This window comes from Cydia pomonella, chromosome 20, assembly GCF_033807575.1.
Source record: "Cydia pomonella isolate Wapato2018A chromosome 20, ilCydPomo1, whole genome shotgun sequence".
Taxonomy (NCBI): Eukaryota; Metazoa; Arthropoda; class Insecta; order Lepidoptera; family Tortricidae; genus Cydia; species Cydia pomonella.
Window position 1 is genome coordinate 13,970,084 of NC_084722.1, and position 15,498 is coordinate 13,985,581.

General features: G+C 37.3%; 1 protein-coding gene across 2 annotated transcripts in view; it reads right to left on the reverse strand.

The window, feature by feature from the left end:
- LOC133529046 (nucleoside diphosphate phosphatase ENTPD5) overlaps nt 1–15,498 on the reverse strand; it is a 25,965-nt gene continuing 10,467 nt past the window's right edge. For both annotated transcript variants that reach the window (XM_061866656.1, XM_061866655.1), the window contains exons 5-12: nt 15,318–15,434; nt 13,494–13,540; nt 11,292–11,380; nt 8,986–9,142; nt 8,349–8,495; nt 5,518–5,690; nt 3,481–3,644; nt 1–2,439 (exon numbers count right to left, since the gene is read on the reverse strand). In XM_061866656.1, coding sequence (XP_061722640.1) covers nt 2,347–2,439; nt 3,481–3,644; nt 5,518–5,690; nt 8,349–8,495; nt 8,986–9,142; nt 11,292–11,380; nt 13,494–13,540; nt 15,318–15,434 — 987 coding nt within the window. In that variant the 3' untranslated portion in view covers nt 1–2,346. The remainder of the gene's footprint in view (nt 2,440–3,480; nt 3,645–5,517; nt 5,691–8,348; nt 8,496–8,985; nt 9,143–11,291; nt 11,381–13,493; nt 13,541–15,317; nt 15,435–15,498) is intronic.

Here is a 15,498-nt window from a genome sequence, read left to right on the forward strand (position 1 = left end):
TGTGTATTCAATAATTTATTAAATAAAAATCATATCAAAAAATAAATTGAACTATTTATTTAATATTAAAATAATCATAAGTATCTCACAAAATCATATTCACTAGGTATCTCTCAGATAATCGGAATAAATAATAACAAAAAAACAGTAAGAAGGAAGAAATTGGATCTCATAAATAACAAAATAATAACACTCGAAATAAACCCCATTTTCACAACGTTTTTAATACTATATACAGTTTAAAATCACTGTTTCAAAAGTTTTCATAAAAAATATGAAACTAATAAATACCAAACGATGGCAATAAGGAGTAACGGCCCGATTCGAACTTTAAGATACGTCAAACATTTGCTAAAGATACGATTATGGAGTGTGGAATTAAAAGGAGTGAAATCTCTTATAGTATAACTGTTGCAAGTGTCCAGCTGTCAGCTATAAATGTTCCAAATCGCTCCAGAGTAGCGCTAGAGTAGCTAAGAACCTAGGCGTAATTGACGGAGTGAAGTGCGCTGTCTATGATTTGATTCTTTTTTTCAAGTGTTCTAGGTATTGTAGCGCCACCTATTTAAGGTTTTTTGATGACACTTTTTGGTACATGGAGATTCCATTCCTTACCTCCACCTTCCATAGATACGATATGGATTAGATATGTGAGTGTCAAAAGAGATGTTTCTTCAAACAAAAACTTCACTTTAGACACTGACATTTTATCCAATCTATATCGTAATGTACGAATTTCTTGACGTATCTTTAAGTCGAATCGGGCTGTATTACTGCCGCTAGAGTGCAGCACTAGCTCAAACCGTAAACCATATAGAGTCACTTATATATACTACGTCGAAAACATTGACATATATCTAAGGACGGGCTTTACGGGCACTAAGAATGGTGCAAGTTCAGTTTCGTGTAGTCTAACGCATTACGCAACTATACTCTGTATCTTTAGGTATTTAAATAAAAGTAAACAAAATCTACCCTCAAATGGCTCTTTAAGACAGTTGAGGGTAGATGAAAGCATTATATGATCAAATAATGTAGGTTAAAGTCTGGTCGTTTAGTGACAGATCCAGGCGGTTTTGTATTTGGTTGGTTAACCAATAAATGTTATAGCTACCCGAAAATGTACAAATTGTTTGTTTACTTTTTTTTAAATACCTAAAGATACTGAGTATAGTTGCGACCAATCGCTCGCGTGATGCGAACTTATCAACCAATCGCGTTGTGGCGTTAGACTGCACGATTGGCTCCAATTCGTGTGCGTGACACCGCTTCACTGGCCCCATTCTTATTGCCCATAAGGCCCGTCCTTAGATATATGTCAATGGCCGTAAACAAATTTTTGACGAGTTTTACAAATTATTTTTGACATGATGCATCAATGTTTACTGTTTGTGCTTGCGGCGCCCCTTACGTAAAGCTTTGCGTAATATTCCCAATTAAACAACCAATATTAGAGCTCATTTAAGTCCGATAAGGTTTAAAATTGGTCTTTTAAGAGTGCCTTTTAACATTTTCTACACAAAACAGTTTTAGGCAAAACATTCTAATACTATATTCGGAATTACACAACTCGAAATGTGAAAAATGGTCTAGCTAAACAGTTTCACTCATCAAATAAATACCTACACAAGACCATTAATTCAAAATAAATCAATAGGTTTGCATCGTTTCAGTTTATACTAGCTACCGTTTGGTACGCTGTTTAATTAAAAATAATACTACATTTTTTTGTATGTTGGAATAAAAAAACAAATAAATTTAAAAGTGGAAAAATTACTGCCTCGGGTGAGATTAGAACTCACGGCATCTGGATCGATACTCCAGCGCTCTGCCAACTGAGCATAATGGCAATGTTCGCAGACGTTTCTGCCTGTTAAAAATAATTTAGTATGGGTACCACTTCCGTTGGTGAATTTCCAATGACTTGGAACTGCGGTAGCCGTTTAAGAAGTATAACGCTCTTACGGTAGATGTCGGTAAGGTCCCCTAGACCAATATCGTGGGAAAATATGCTGACTATGGATGAGGTCTTGGTTGCTCAGTTGGCAGAGCGCTGGAGTATCGATCCAGAGGCCGTGAGTTCAAGTGCTTGTTAAAAATTAATTTATAATAAAAAATACTTACTACGTCAAATGTTTTGCCTAAAGACTCGCTGGCTTCTATTAATTCACTGATACTGAACTCCTTCCTTTTCACCCGCTACAATATTGACTACGTGCACGACAGTGGCGCCCACCAGGCGGCTGAATTAATCATATGGCTGACATAAGACCAAGTATTTGTGCTTTTAGTTCCCCCACCACGGTTCGCATAGCCTATAGGCTAGGTTGAATACTTAGGGCGTGTTTACACTTTGGTCTCGGCGAGGCGATTCACAATGGAAGTGTAGGCGAGCCCTAACGCCCAGGAGACTTCGTGCCCGTTCACTTTCTTGAATAGCTGTTAAATAAATAAAAATGTATTATGTATGTTTTAAACACACTATATTATTTACTATGAATTGTATCTACAGGTGAAAAAAAACGTTAAGTTAGCTCATTTTATTTTTAACCTTTTGAATGCCACGCCTATCGTACGCGACGCGTAATCGTGAACCTTGTCGGTACGCATGAAGGTTGATATTGGGCTGTAGCCGCGCGCGTCATATGACGTCTTTGCCGATCAAAAGGTTACAAAGAAAGAAATTTGCATTCAAATAATTTTTACAATTTGTTTGTCTAAAAATATTCATGTGTACCTACATTTTGTACGACAGACGAGGGTAAAACCTGTTTCTTGGAGAAATTTAAACATTAATATTTCGGTTCGGTTCCCGGGCGAGATGTTTGCGATATTTTTTAATGTAGTTTTGTTTCTTTTTAAAAATCAAAGAATGTTTCCTTTAAATAAAATGAGCTAACTTAGGGTTTAAGGCACTTTCCCTCCAGGGTCCATCATTTTTTTAGGAGTAGATTATAATACTGTACTAACTGTACCCCTGTCCAGTTATATCATCGACGGACAGAAGAGTTCGATGCAAGCGAATCGTGGACAAAATTAGCAATTAACAACGACGTAGACGGCTCGGACGACAGACGGCTTGGACGTTAGACGGCCGAGCGTAGCGAGGTCGTATAAAAATACGAGGCAGGCAATCCCTTTTACGCCGATAAATAGTCCTTGAACAACACTATAGAATATTTAACGACACAGGCGAGTGGTCAGGGATTTTATACCCCTCTCAATGCAAGTGAATCGTGTACTAAACATTGCCAGCGATGTAGCTATAGCCGGCCGAGCTCAGCGAGGTCGTATAGGGATGAGGTTATCAATACGTTTTCACGTCGATATACAGTAGACTAAATTATAGATTACAAGAGAGGTAGTAACAGACGGCCAAGCGTAACGGGGTCGTATAGAGATATGAGGCTGGGAATCTCTTTTCAGGTCTATATACTGCATTTTTCAATAAAATGAGATCTAAGAGAGCAGATTGCTCACCGAGACAGGCGAGTGGTCGGGGATCTTGTACCCTTGCTGCAGCAGCGCCAGACAGAAGCTGAGGTCGACGCAGGCGAAGGGTTGCTCCACGTTGCTGGCGCCGCACGCGCGCAGCGCCGCCTGCCGGTACGCCGACACCGATATGGTGCCGCCTTTCATTACGTCTGTAAAAGGAAGGTGAAATTTAGACCGACAGAAGAGAGGTCGTGAACTAAGGCATCCTTACGAATATTATGTTGTCGCGTTTATGTGGCGCTCTGCCGTCTTTAATATAACAGTACCTGGGCGACCGAGCTTTGTTCGGTTATAACTATTTATTGTAATATGGTGGTGTATAGGTGATAATCTACATAAACTTAAAAGTAAAATGTGAACTGACAATTATTATTATATTATTTACAATCGATTTTAACCTTACAGCACTTGTTACAGAGTAACGCCATCTATTGTCAATTTCTCTTATTACAAAGGTCATTTTTTTACTAAATTAAACTTGTCTAAAACAATAAAAATTAAAAAATTATATATAAACTTGAACATATAAAAAAAAAACAAAAGTTAGTCACCGGGCGAGATTCGAACCCGTAACACTCGTTCAGCAGTCCGCGTCTTAACCCGTTGGATCAGACGCACAGTGGCCGGCAATACGAAATTAGCGACCATATTCTGCGTCGAAAGAAAAACGCATGAAAACTCGAAAACACGCGTTTTCCTTATGTTTGGGAAAACGCGTGTTTTCGAGTTGCAATCTAGATAGATTGTATACCCCCAAAAACCCCTATATACCAAATTTCAGCGAAATCGTTAGAGCCGTTTCCGAGATCACAGAAATATATATATAAATATATATACAATAATTGCTCGTTTAAAGGTATAAGATACAAGCACAAATGGTGTATCTCACAGATTTAATACAGGCAGCTTGAACATGTCATGCTTGCTTAAAAAGTTTTTGCTTGCGGTAGCGTCGTTAATCGGGTCGCCACTTTCCTGAATGAAGGTTGAGAGAAGCGATGGCTGAGATACGCGTCATACTCGTGAACGGTTGCTGTTTGTGGAGACCGGTCTGTTTAAGCTTACCCGGGCTACATGTTGTTATAAGCATACATCGGGGTTTTTGGTGCGGGAATGTTTTCGTGTATTTATAACTATGTTTATTGTAAAATAATTACCAAACTAGGAATTAATAATAGACAGTAAGCTCCAAATGCGCTTACAAATATTAAAATAGTATCGGTTTTTATGGTTTATACCTGTTTTGGTTACATACCTGGTTGTTTGAAAACCCCGATGTATGGTAACGACAATGTGGAGAAGACCGTATATCAGGTCAAACCGTCTAAATGTTCTTTCGTCGCTTCGAACTGTTGCGTTTGTACCCATACAGCACATACAGAAAGTCGGTAGAGCAGGACCGAATATCTTCCTTTCTGACTGTATCTGAGCGACGAACACATACAACCAAAAATTTTATAAGCTGTATTTCCCTAGTTTAGTTGTCTTGGCCTCAGTTTAGTTAACTACCATTTTTAAGTTCAAACACGAGGAAGATCGATTTGGAGGAACTGGAAGTTAAGGAAGTAGGTTATTTAACAGCGACTTAATTTCACTTTACGGAATAAAACGTAATAGTAACAAAATATCTGAATCCCAGAATGTCTATTTTATTTTTTACAAGCTTTTATTTACTTTCACTTGCCCATTGTCTGTTTGTAATCAAATCTTGCAAGTTAAACTTGATGCACTTCCTGGTTTCCGATCGAGCTGAAAATTTGCATACACATGTAAGTCGGGTGACAAAAAATATTATGGTACCATCGAGCTGATCTGATGACGGAGACAAGAGGTGGACATAGGAACTCTGTAATAAAACAATGCAACTTAATTGTGTGTGAGGTTTTTAGAATTGGCTCAATGAGTATTAGTTGCCTGTGGAAAGTAAAGTTCAGTCAGCGATAAAAGCTAGTACCAAATTTTTTTTTTTTTTTTCGAAAAGTTTTATTTTGAATACTACTTTCCCAATATGTGTAAACTCACCGATGAGCCCGGCGTCGGCGGCGACCTCGTAGAAGAAGCTCATGGCGGCCACCCTGCCCCGCGGCGGGCCGCGCGGCTCCCAGTCCAGCGCGGCGCGCACGTACGCGCTCACGACTCGGTAGCAGCGCTCGAACGCCGCCTCGCGCTTCATGTTCGCCGGCCGGGAGGCTCCGCTACACAAAATACCAAAATTATTTCACAGTACATATGGTGCTACTTTACCGCACTAGTGCGAAAATTTGCATATTACGTTATTGTGTCGAACATTTAAAGGGCCATATATACTGTAAAACGTTGTACGATACATGTGCGAAAAATAGGAAATTCGAAACGAGTGGCGATTTAAAACACTCCCTTCGGTCGTGTTTTAATTTATCGCCACTCGTTTCGAATTTCCTATTTTCGCACTTGTATCGTAATGTACTATTATCTACACACATATCATAAACCTTCTATGATGCCTTCAAAATCCTTAAATACTGGCCAACATTACGATAAACTGTTTTGTTACAACCAATTTCTTATCTGTGATGATGTTGTAATTGCTTCATAACTACATCAAAATCGATTTGGTTATGACATTCAAATTTGGAACATCTCTGAGAAAAAAAGCAATTCGATTTGACATCTATTCTAATATCAGTCGAGATGCCTTTTTGTTCGAAATGAAATGTCAATTGCATACAATTTTGACATTTTAAAATTATTTTATTTATTTAAAATATGTTTACACGACATTACAGAAGTCTAATGCGTCATGCAACCAAGATCAAACATGTTAACAACAGCACATAATAAAAGAAGATACAATAACATTGTACACAAAATAAAACAATATTACATTGAGATCGGATTACGTTACTCGATATCGAGAACGTTACAGAAAATGTATGGAGAAAGTGTACAGAGCTCCAAGCGGTTAAATATGGTACTAAAATTTTTAACTGGTACCATGAGTCACTAACGTTTTTACTTTATTGTTTGTGTAGTTTTCAATACGTAAAAAAAAAGAAAAAAAAAACATTAGACTCGAAGGCCTGGCATCCATCACCTCACAGAACCTCAAGCATTCATTTCTCACACTCGCCCACCGCCATGCAATCAGATCGCACTCCGGTGTTGACGTCACGAGCGCATTCATTAGTGAGAGAGCGCGGGGCAGTGGCGAGTTCTCATACGTGAGACATATCTAATATGCGTTAGTTTGTATCGAATGATAGGGAAATAGGCCCCCGACTCTAGTCTCTGAATTGAAAAAAAAACTACGAATGGGTGACATGCGTGAAAAAAGTTTCCATTTGCCGCTATTTGATTTGTTTTAAGTATAAAATGAATATGTTTTGTTGTTTTTAAAGTAAATATAGCAAAAGTTTCGTGTAAAATGAGCCATAAAAATATTTCGGTGATGCCACCACATATCCGCGAGTTCCGCCAAGAGAGCAACGATACCCCAAAGTTGGCTGTAATTTGGGTTAGTGAATACATCATAGAAAGTTTATAATATGTATATGTAATATATATGTGTATATAATATGTATGTGTAATGGTTGACTGGCAGAGAATGCCTTTTGGCATTAAGTCCGCCATTTGTACATTTTTCTTTGTTTGAGCAATAAAGTTTAAATAAATAAATACGTGTGTAGATAAAATCGTGTATATAACTGTACATAATTAGGCATTAAAACACTCGTGTGATCCTTTTAAGAAACTCACTTCGTTCGTTTCTTAAACCCACACTCGTGTATATTAATGCATTTTATTATGTAGCAGTCACATGAACGACTATTAATAAAATGTATTAGTGTTATCACACTGGGTAGTTCGCTGCAGCAATCGGCTACCTGGCAACAATGAAATGAAGTTTTCCAGAGATCGATCTATTGCGATTGCGTCATACAGATAGTGCCGTAGAGGCGCCTAGTGTATTGCATCCCCCTGAGTTTCTCTTCATGTGATAATGATTTTTTGAACATCACAATGTCATAGTTGATTAAGTGATGTTATAAAATATTTCGGGGAATTTAATATTTTTATACAAGGTGTTTATTAATAATTTACGGGCTGAATATTTAGGTCACACTGAGCAACTTTTAATATGGGACCAACCCCGAAATCATGAAAAAAAAAAACACAAAAAGGGTTTACATAAAACGTGTTACCAAAGTTAAAATAAATAAATAATAAATAAATAAATATTATAGGACATTATTACACAAATTGACTAAGTCCCACAGTAAGCTCAATAAGGCTTGTGTTGAGGGTACTTAGACAACGATATATATAATATATAAATATTTATAAATACTTAAATACATAGAAAACACCCATGACTCAGGAAAAAATATCCATGCTCATCACACGAATAAATGCCCTTACCAGGATTTGAACCCGGGACCATCAGCTTCGTAGGCAGGGTCACTACCCACTAGGCCAAACCGGTCGTCACATATTAAAAAAGTTACATATTACAAAAACCTAGCCTAGACATAAAACGCCAGTCACGGAAAGAGAGACCTAAGCCCTCCTATGTGTACACGTTCAACGCAGCTGGCCAACTTTATTGTCACGCGTGCAATAGAGTATTTAAGAGCAAGTTCGGCCTGGCCAGCCACATTAGGGCTCATGTTAGACAACGTCCATAATGTGTTTATTTGGGGTCGCCGTCATCGAAAACGATGAGGAGGACTATAGTATAGTATTGAAAAAAAATCGATATACATTGCTACTTCAATTTTATTCATACTCAGAATTTTTCCAAAAGCTTGTCTAATTTTCATTGGTCCTGACACAATCTGCTGGTGGTATCTACATATGTAATTAGACCGTGTTACCTGATAGTGTATTCCACATTAGCGTACGTCCACTTCTCGCCCGCCACGATGGGCTCGACGCACACGGACGTGACGTGCAGCGAGTCGTTGCCGGACTCCGATTTGAAGATGCCGTGACGTGCCGCGTACATGCCCAGGCCCAGGTAGCTGGAGATATAAAATAGTACATTACGATACAAGTGCGAAAAATAGGAAATTCGAAACGAGTGGCGATAAATTAAAACACGACCGAAGGGAGTGTTTTAAATCGACACGAGTTGCGAATTACCTATTCGCACATGTATCGTACAACGTTTTACAGTACATATGGCCCTTTAAATGTTCGACACAGTAACGTAATATGCTACTTCTCGCACTAGTGCTATAAAATAGCCCCATATGTACTGTAAAATATACTGTCGACCCGGGTACGTCCTTAAACTACGTCCAAAAGAGAGGTTTGGGCATTGTGAATGTCATCTCGCTTTGTGTGGTAGGGCACAGCACAGCGGATGACATTCCAGATCTAGAGCAGAGCCCAAATGGGAAAGTACCTCCACCTTACAGAAAACCGCGGCCAAATAACACTAAACCCTACTCATAGAGGGTTTGAACCACGAGTTTTTCACACCACATACATATGAAATGTTAAATGTACCTGTGCGTGTACACGGTAAGGTTGGCAGAGCTGGTGGGCACGAGGTGTAGATCCTTGGCTGGAAACTTGGGAGTGTCGTGTGGGGACAGCTGGTATGTGATCTGGGTGGAGCCCCCGCCCAGGTCTAGAGCTGCCATAGTTTCACCCTCCATTATATCTGAAAAACAAACGTTATTATCATCGTCATCTAATTACGTCCATTTGAGGGTACGGTACTGCCTCCGAAAGTTTCAATTACATAGCTCCTACTTATAACAAAACGAACATTTAAAAAGCTTAGCAATAATCTGTTAAATAAAATAAAAGGTAAAATACAACCGCTATAAATTGTATACATGCACTGCATTTTTATACTGTATGATCAGATTGTAGCGTTAACCCCTTACTTCATGTCTTAAACAAAAGTATTATATCTGTTTAAAAATAAACATTAATAGCTATCAATAGAATTGAATATTATAACTGCCATATAGGGCTGCGCATGCGGTAAGGGGTTAAATAGATAAAAATATAAGTAACATATAGACTACCTAGCTTGCATATTATAGGAGCTTCGTCTGCCAACAAACCACTCTGTGGTTTGGCAGAAGTATATTGTAAATATTTATAAGGCATGAAACGTGAATAAACTTTTTTTTTTTATATACTCTTTAGATTTTATTGATATCTAAACAAAACTATTTCGTCACTGACTCACTCACTGATGGTCATCAAAACTCTTAGGATACTTCCTGAAGTCCTAGAAAGCTGAAATTTACTATGTTAGCTAGTATTAATACACAAGCAACAAAAAAAAATCTAAAACTTGGAACTTTTACCTCCCCAACCCCTTAAACTAGGGGATGAAAGTTTGTTCGCTACCGTTACATGGACGTAAGGTGAAAAATTTACTTACTTTACTATTCATTACTTTTTTGTAATAGGTTTTTAGGTTTCTACAATAAATAGTTCATGTAACGAAACGGCCAAGCCACATATTTTGACTAACGTGTAAAGTTTGTAAAGTTGGCTTGTACATTTAAAAGCTTGGCTCTACATGAGATCTGATAATTTTTCGACAGTGCGCGCCTTATGGTTTTATCTCTAAAAAAAATATATGATGTACATTGCCAGGCAAACTTACACCGAAAATTTGTTTGAACGAGATCTAGTAAGTAGTTTTTTTAATACGTCATAAATGGTACGGAACCCTTCATCGGCGAGTCCGACTCGCACTTGGCCGCTTTATTGTTATTTTTGTGCTAATAAATTCCTCTTATCTTAACTGTACCAATTAGTATCGAAGAAAAAATATTATAAACTGATATGGTCAAAATTCTTGTCACGTGTAAAATAACAGTGTAACATCCACTGTTACCGTGAGGGGGGTTCGCTTTATAAAACACAAATTGGTATTTACGTACACGAGAGACACGTCGGACCGCATCGTCTACCCTCCGAAGACCGGGGATCGGTCGGTTCGCATTGCACATTCATTTAGGTATGTATACATTACAAAAAGTAATTAAAATGAAATACCTCTTATGCGATTCATCCAATTTCGTTTATATAACATTTCGTTGTTTTGAATGATATCGGTACAGCAATAGTTAAATATGATTAACAACCAATTTGAATTTTATTAATTATTTTTGCCTTCCAGATTCTACTTACAATGGAATGGTCCAGATTTAAGATTGGATCCATCTGCATTCAAAAAGACTTAATTTCATCAAGTTCATAAAGTACTTTTTTTTACTCCTCTACTGTTATTTGTCATTTATACATTCATGAACACTAATAAGAACAATACATAAAAGGTTTAAAGAAGTCTATATTGTCTATTCCTCATAACAGCATTTGTGCATTAAAATCGCTAAAACGATACTGCGATTAATGGCTACCAACCTAACAAAATCAAAATTAATACAGTTTTCAAACTAAGTCTCGGGAACGTCACTTAAAAACAAAGTTCACCATAGACAATGTTTTCATTTTGATGTAACCCGCGTCTATACTTTTTTTTTTGTTTTTGCATTTTATTTTAAGTCAGTACCCGTAGAAAAAGAATTGTATGTAACGTTGTATAAGTAGGTCAAAAAATATTCGTGACGTATGCCTTTACAATGTTCGCCTACGCTTGCGGCTCCGGCTCGCATTGTAAACTCACGCCACTCGCCTTTTTTGACCCTTCTTATACAACGGTTGTATAAAATACTATAAAAATGTTTTTGCCCCTTCGTTTTCGCCGTCAGATCTACAGTTTGCAGAGCCACCGATACTTTTAAAATATGTGTTAGAATAAATTAAAAAACTTAGTAGCTCACTGTGTAGCAGGTTGATGGTGTACCAGATGAAGATGCCTTCATCCGCGGGATCCATAATCTCTATACCGGCGCGTGTATCATACCCCAGCCTGCAACAACGATATTAATCACAGTAGGCGTTGGGTAATCCGGCACGCTCAGTATTCCGGCAGTTAAGAGCCCGGTGACGATTTTAAACCAAAAATGTAAAATTGATATCAAATATCAAATATCAAATATCAAACATTTATTCAGCAAATAGGCCACAGGGGCACTTTTACATGTCCATTTTTACAAACAATAAATTAAAAAAAAAAACAATTACAAACATCGAATCTATGAAATAATAAATACTTTATTAGAGATGTATACTGTCTCTAAATGTCAAATTACACAAAAAAAAACTATGATAAAAAAATAAAACCATAAAATACTAAAATTCTTTAGAGATGTATAAGTCTCTAAGTGTCAGAGATAAAATATAAAAATATATATTAAATTATCCTTAGAGATGTAGAGGGTCGCCAAGGCTTGAATTCTTATATAAATAATTAAAAGACAAAAAAATTAAAACAGACAAAAGAATTATAGAGCGGGTCATTTAAGACGTTAAGAGGCCGTTATCGATTTTAGTCGCACAAATGTCTGATTGACAGATTTAGTTGTTGAAATTGTACACCTTTTGTTACGTAATATCTAAATAACAAGTATTGGTTTCTAGCACGTCTTCTCATTTTGTCTTTTAATAATGAGGGCGCAAGCGTGCGTCCTCGGTAATAAGTGTCGAGAAGGGACCATTTTTAAAAATCCATCAAAAAATTATGGTGGTAAATTATACAAAATGATGTATAAGAACAGTTTCACCAAATGTTGTAGATTGTTTAAGTATCAAAATTACGTTGAAATTAAGTCGATTTTCAGAGTAATTGTCACTTGTATTGAAGTAATTTCTGGAGAAAATTGATTTCGTCTAACTTTCATTTACACTACTTCAAATTTATAATAACAAAAATGTAGTATATTAAAGTTGAAGAAAGGACATGTGTAATACAAAATTACCATTTTTAGCAATCCAGACTTTACGAAATTTACAGATAAGATCGACAAAATCAATGTTAACTAAACGTTTGTCCATACGCGCGTTTACCTCCAAAAAAAATCCATCCATCCAATAGAAAAAAATCATTACTAGTGAGTATGTTTTCCGAAAATTAATTTATTAAAATGGAAGATAACAAGACGTGCTAATAGAAACCAGTACTTGTAACTTCTAACAGTTAACAAAAGGTGTACAATTTCATCGACGAAATCTGTCAATCTGACATTATTGCGACTAAAATCGATAACGGCCTCTTAACGTCTTAAATGACCCGCTCTATAATCCGTCAGTTTACACAGCCGAACGCCGGATTACAGAGCGGTTGCATTGTTCGGTAGTGCCACGTGTTTGTTTTCGTGCTTTTGCTTCTCATACAAATCCAGTAATCCGACAGTGTAACAATCCGGCAAAGAGGGATGAAATCGGGAGCCGCATTACCGAGCGCCTACTGTAGCTGTAGAACTTGAACAACACTGCGTATTTTATTATATAGCCTCGCAAGGCCCAAGGTCCTACCTGTAGGACTTATTCAGTTCGATGAAATTTAAATCATATTCAATTAGGACAGAGTTGCATTTGTTTTGTTTCATGCAATTTTCAAACAAAATAAAATCTACTGTATTCCGTGCACTATAAGTTCAAATTCCAGTGGCAAATTTTGGATTTTTCATTTCTATGGCTGGGCCTTAAGAGGATAGAGAATTTTGTAGACTTACCCGTTTGTGTTTAAATTTTTAGAATCTTCCGCGTTACACACTATCGTCATGCTTAATACGACTTGAGACGAAATTAATGTTTACTAAATACAAGAAATACAGGTTAGAAGAAGGTAATTTAAGTAAGTTTTTTTAAATAAATATTATAGAACATTCTTACACAGTTTAACACAGTAAGCTCAAGGAGGCTTATGTTGTGGGTACTCAGACAACGATATATATATATTATATAGAAATACATAGAAAATATCCAAGACTCAGGAACAAATATCTATTTGTATTCATCAAACAAATAAATGCCCTTACCCAGGACCATCGGCTTCTATAGGATGAGTACCCACTAGACCAGACCGATCGTAAAAACATTTTAAATATGGATTTCTCAAGCGATTATAATATTGTACTCACTTGTCGACTGCGTCTGAAACGGCCGCTAGCAGCTTGCGCGCCTTTTCCTGTAGACATACAAATGGTTCCTGTCAAAAATAAGCACGCACACAAAATATTCCCATTGATACATCAGAGAAGGAGAGTTATGAAGTTTTTGACATCAGATATTTGGAAATAGGCGGGTCCACACAGAGCGAGCATACGCGCGAGGCAGTTTCCTCGCGCACAAAACGGCCAGTGTACAGCGTGTATTTTTGATACGAACACATAATCAAAGGGCAGTTAGTTTAGGCTGTAATTAACACACTTTCATAGGTTTTACAAAAAATGGACGACTTTTATTTTTTCATACAAAATAATTCCGCTTTGTTTTAACTCAAAACATCTCGTTAATGACGCAACGTCACAATCTTTCAGAATTGTTTTATAGCACTAAAACCTACGTCTAGTTTAAGTTTGAGGTTATATCAAAAATACACACTGTAGACGTGCCTCGGCCGAGCGCGTATGCTCGCTCTGTGTGGACCCGCCTAATAAATAGGAATTTAAACTTCAATCAACCAATATCATTTATTTGCAAGAATACTTAATTATAATTATCTGTCATCAAATTATGAATATAATCAGGCGTTACTTTGCGGAAAATCCATACTAATTAAAACAATAAATATTACTTTGCTTATCCGCGAAAAGATAACGTGCTAGTCAATCAGTGCTAACCCGTTATACTTACTTGCGTATTTTTACACGCAATTAATGTTCCCACCCTCCCACCGCAAAAATAAATACGCAAATAAATACAACAACCAAAAGTACAAAACTCGACATGTCATTCGCTCTCTACGAGGCATCCTCAGCAGATGCTGCGGTCTGACGTCCGACAACATCAACCCGTCAACCCGTCATCAACCCGTTTGCATCTTTTTTTAAAGTTGTTATGATGAAACATGCGAACAGATAAATAAATAATAATAATAAATATTATAGGACATTTTTACACAAATTGGCTAAGTCCCACAGTAAGCTCAATAAGGCTTGTGTTGAGGGTACTTAGACAACGATATATATAATATATAAATATTTATAAATACTTAAATACATAGAAAACACCCATGACTCAGGAACAAATATCCATGCTCATCACACAAATAAATGCTCTTACCAGGATTTGAACCCGGGACCATCAGCTTCGTAGGCAGGGTCACTACCGACTAGGCCAAACCGGTCGTCGAACAGGTGCAATTAAGTAATGTGGCGCCTGGTTACGTCTTTATTAATTATAATTTAAAGTTATACAAATACATAACTCACGCAATCCCATATCAATTTCGGTTTCAATACTCCCAATGTCACTTGAATTCAGTACAATTTTTGCCGCTCTTTTAATCATTGAACGGTCTGTATTACTGTGCACCTAACGCGCGCCACGTTCGACGTATTACCTCTCTGTCGCACTTGTAAACTCGTACGTAAGTGTGACACGTCGAGCGTGGTTTGGGGTAGACTCTCTGTGATTTTTATGGAGAAATGATCCACTATCATCTAGCCGCCCAGTTCTACCCTACTATCCTCTATCAGCTAGCCGAGCTTCTTGCCAATCCCATATTGGGATACCCTCCTACAATTTAGGAGGGATTTAAATCTTCTCGGGTCAGATGTCTAGAGTAGGCACCGCACTTGGGAAGAGGAAAAAAAAAAAACTATATTTATCTCCAATATAAATCGTGTCATTCACGAAGACGCGAGCCTTAACTCGTATTGTCATGTTATTAAAAGTTAGATTTGACAAATCCACGCGTCATCGTGGATGACACGAGCTATAATCTTTTTCATTAAAAATACCTGTGGCAGTAGTCGCAGGCCCGCTGTAGCCCGAATTATAAGTGGCGTGTTGCGTCTCTTTTCCAGCGGCGTCAGGAACTCCGCCTTCTTGATTAGCTGCACTATTGTGTCCGCGCCCTAATATAAGACAACTTTCGGTCAAAAAAATTAAACAAAGTATAAAAAATAAAAGTATTTATTT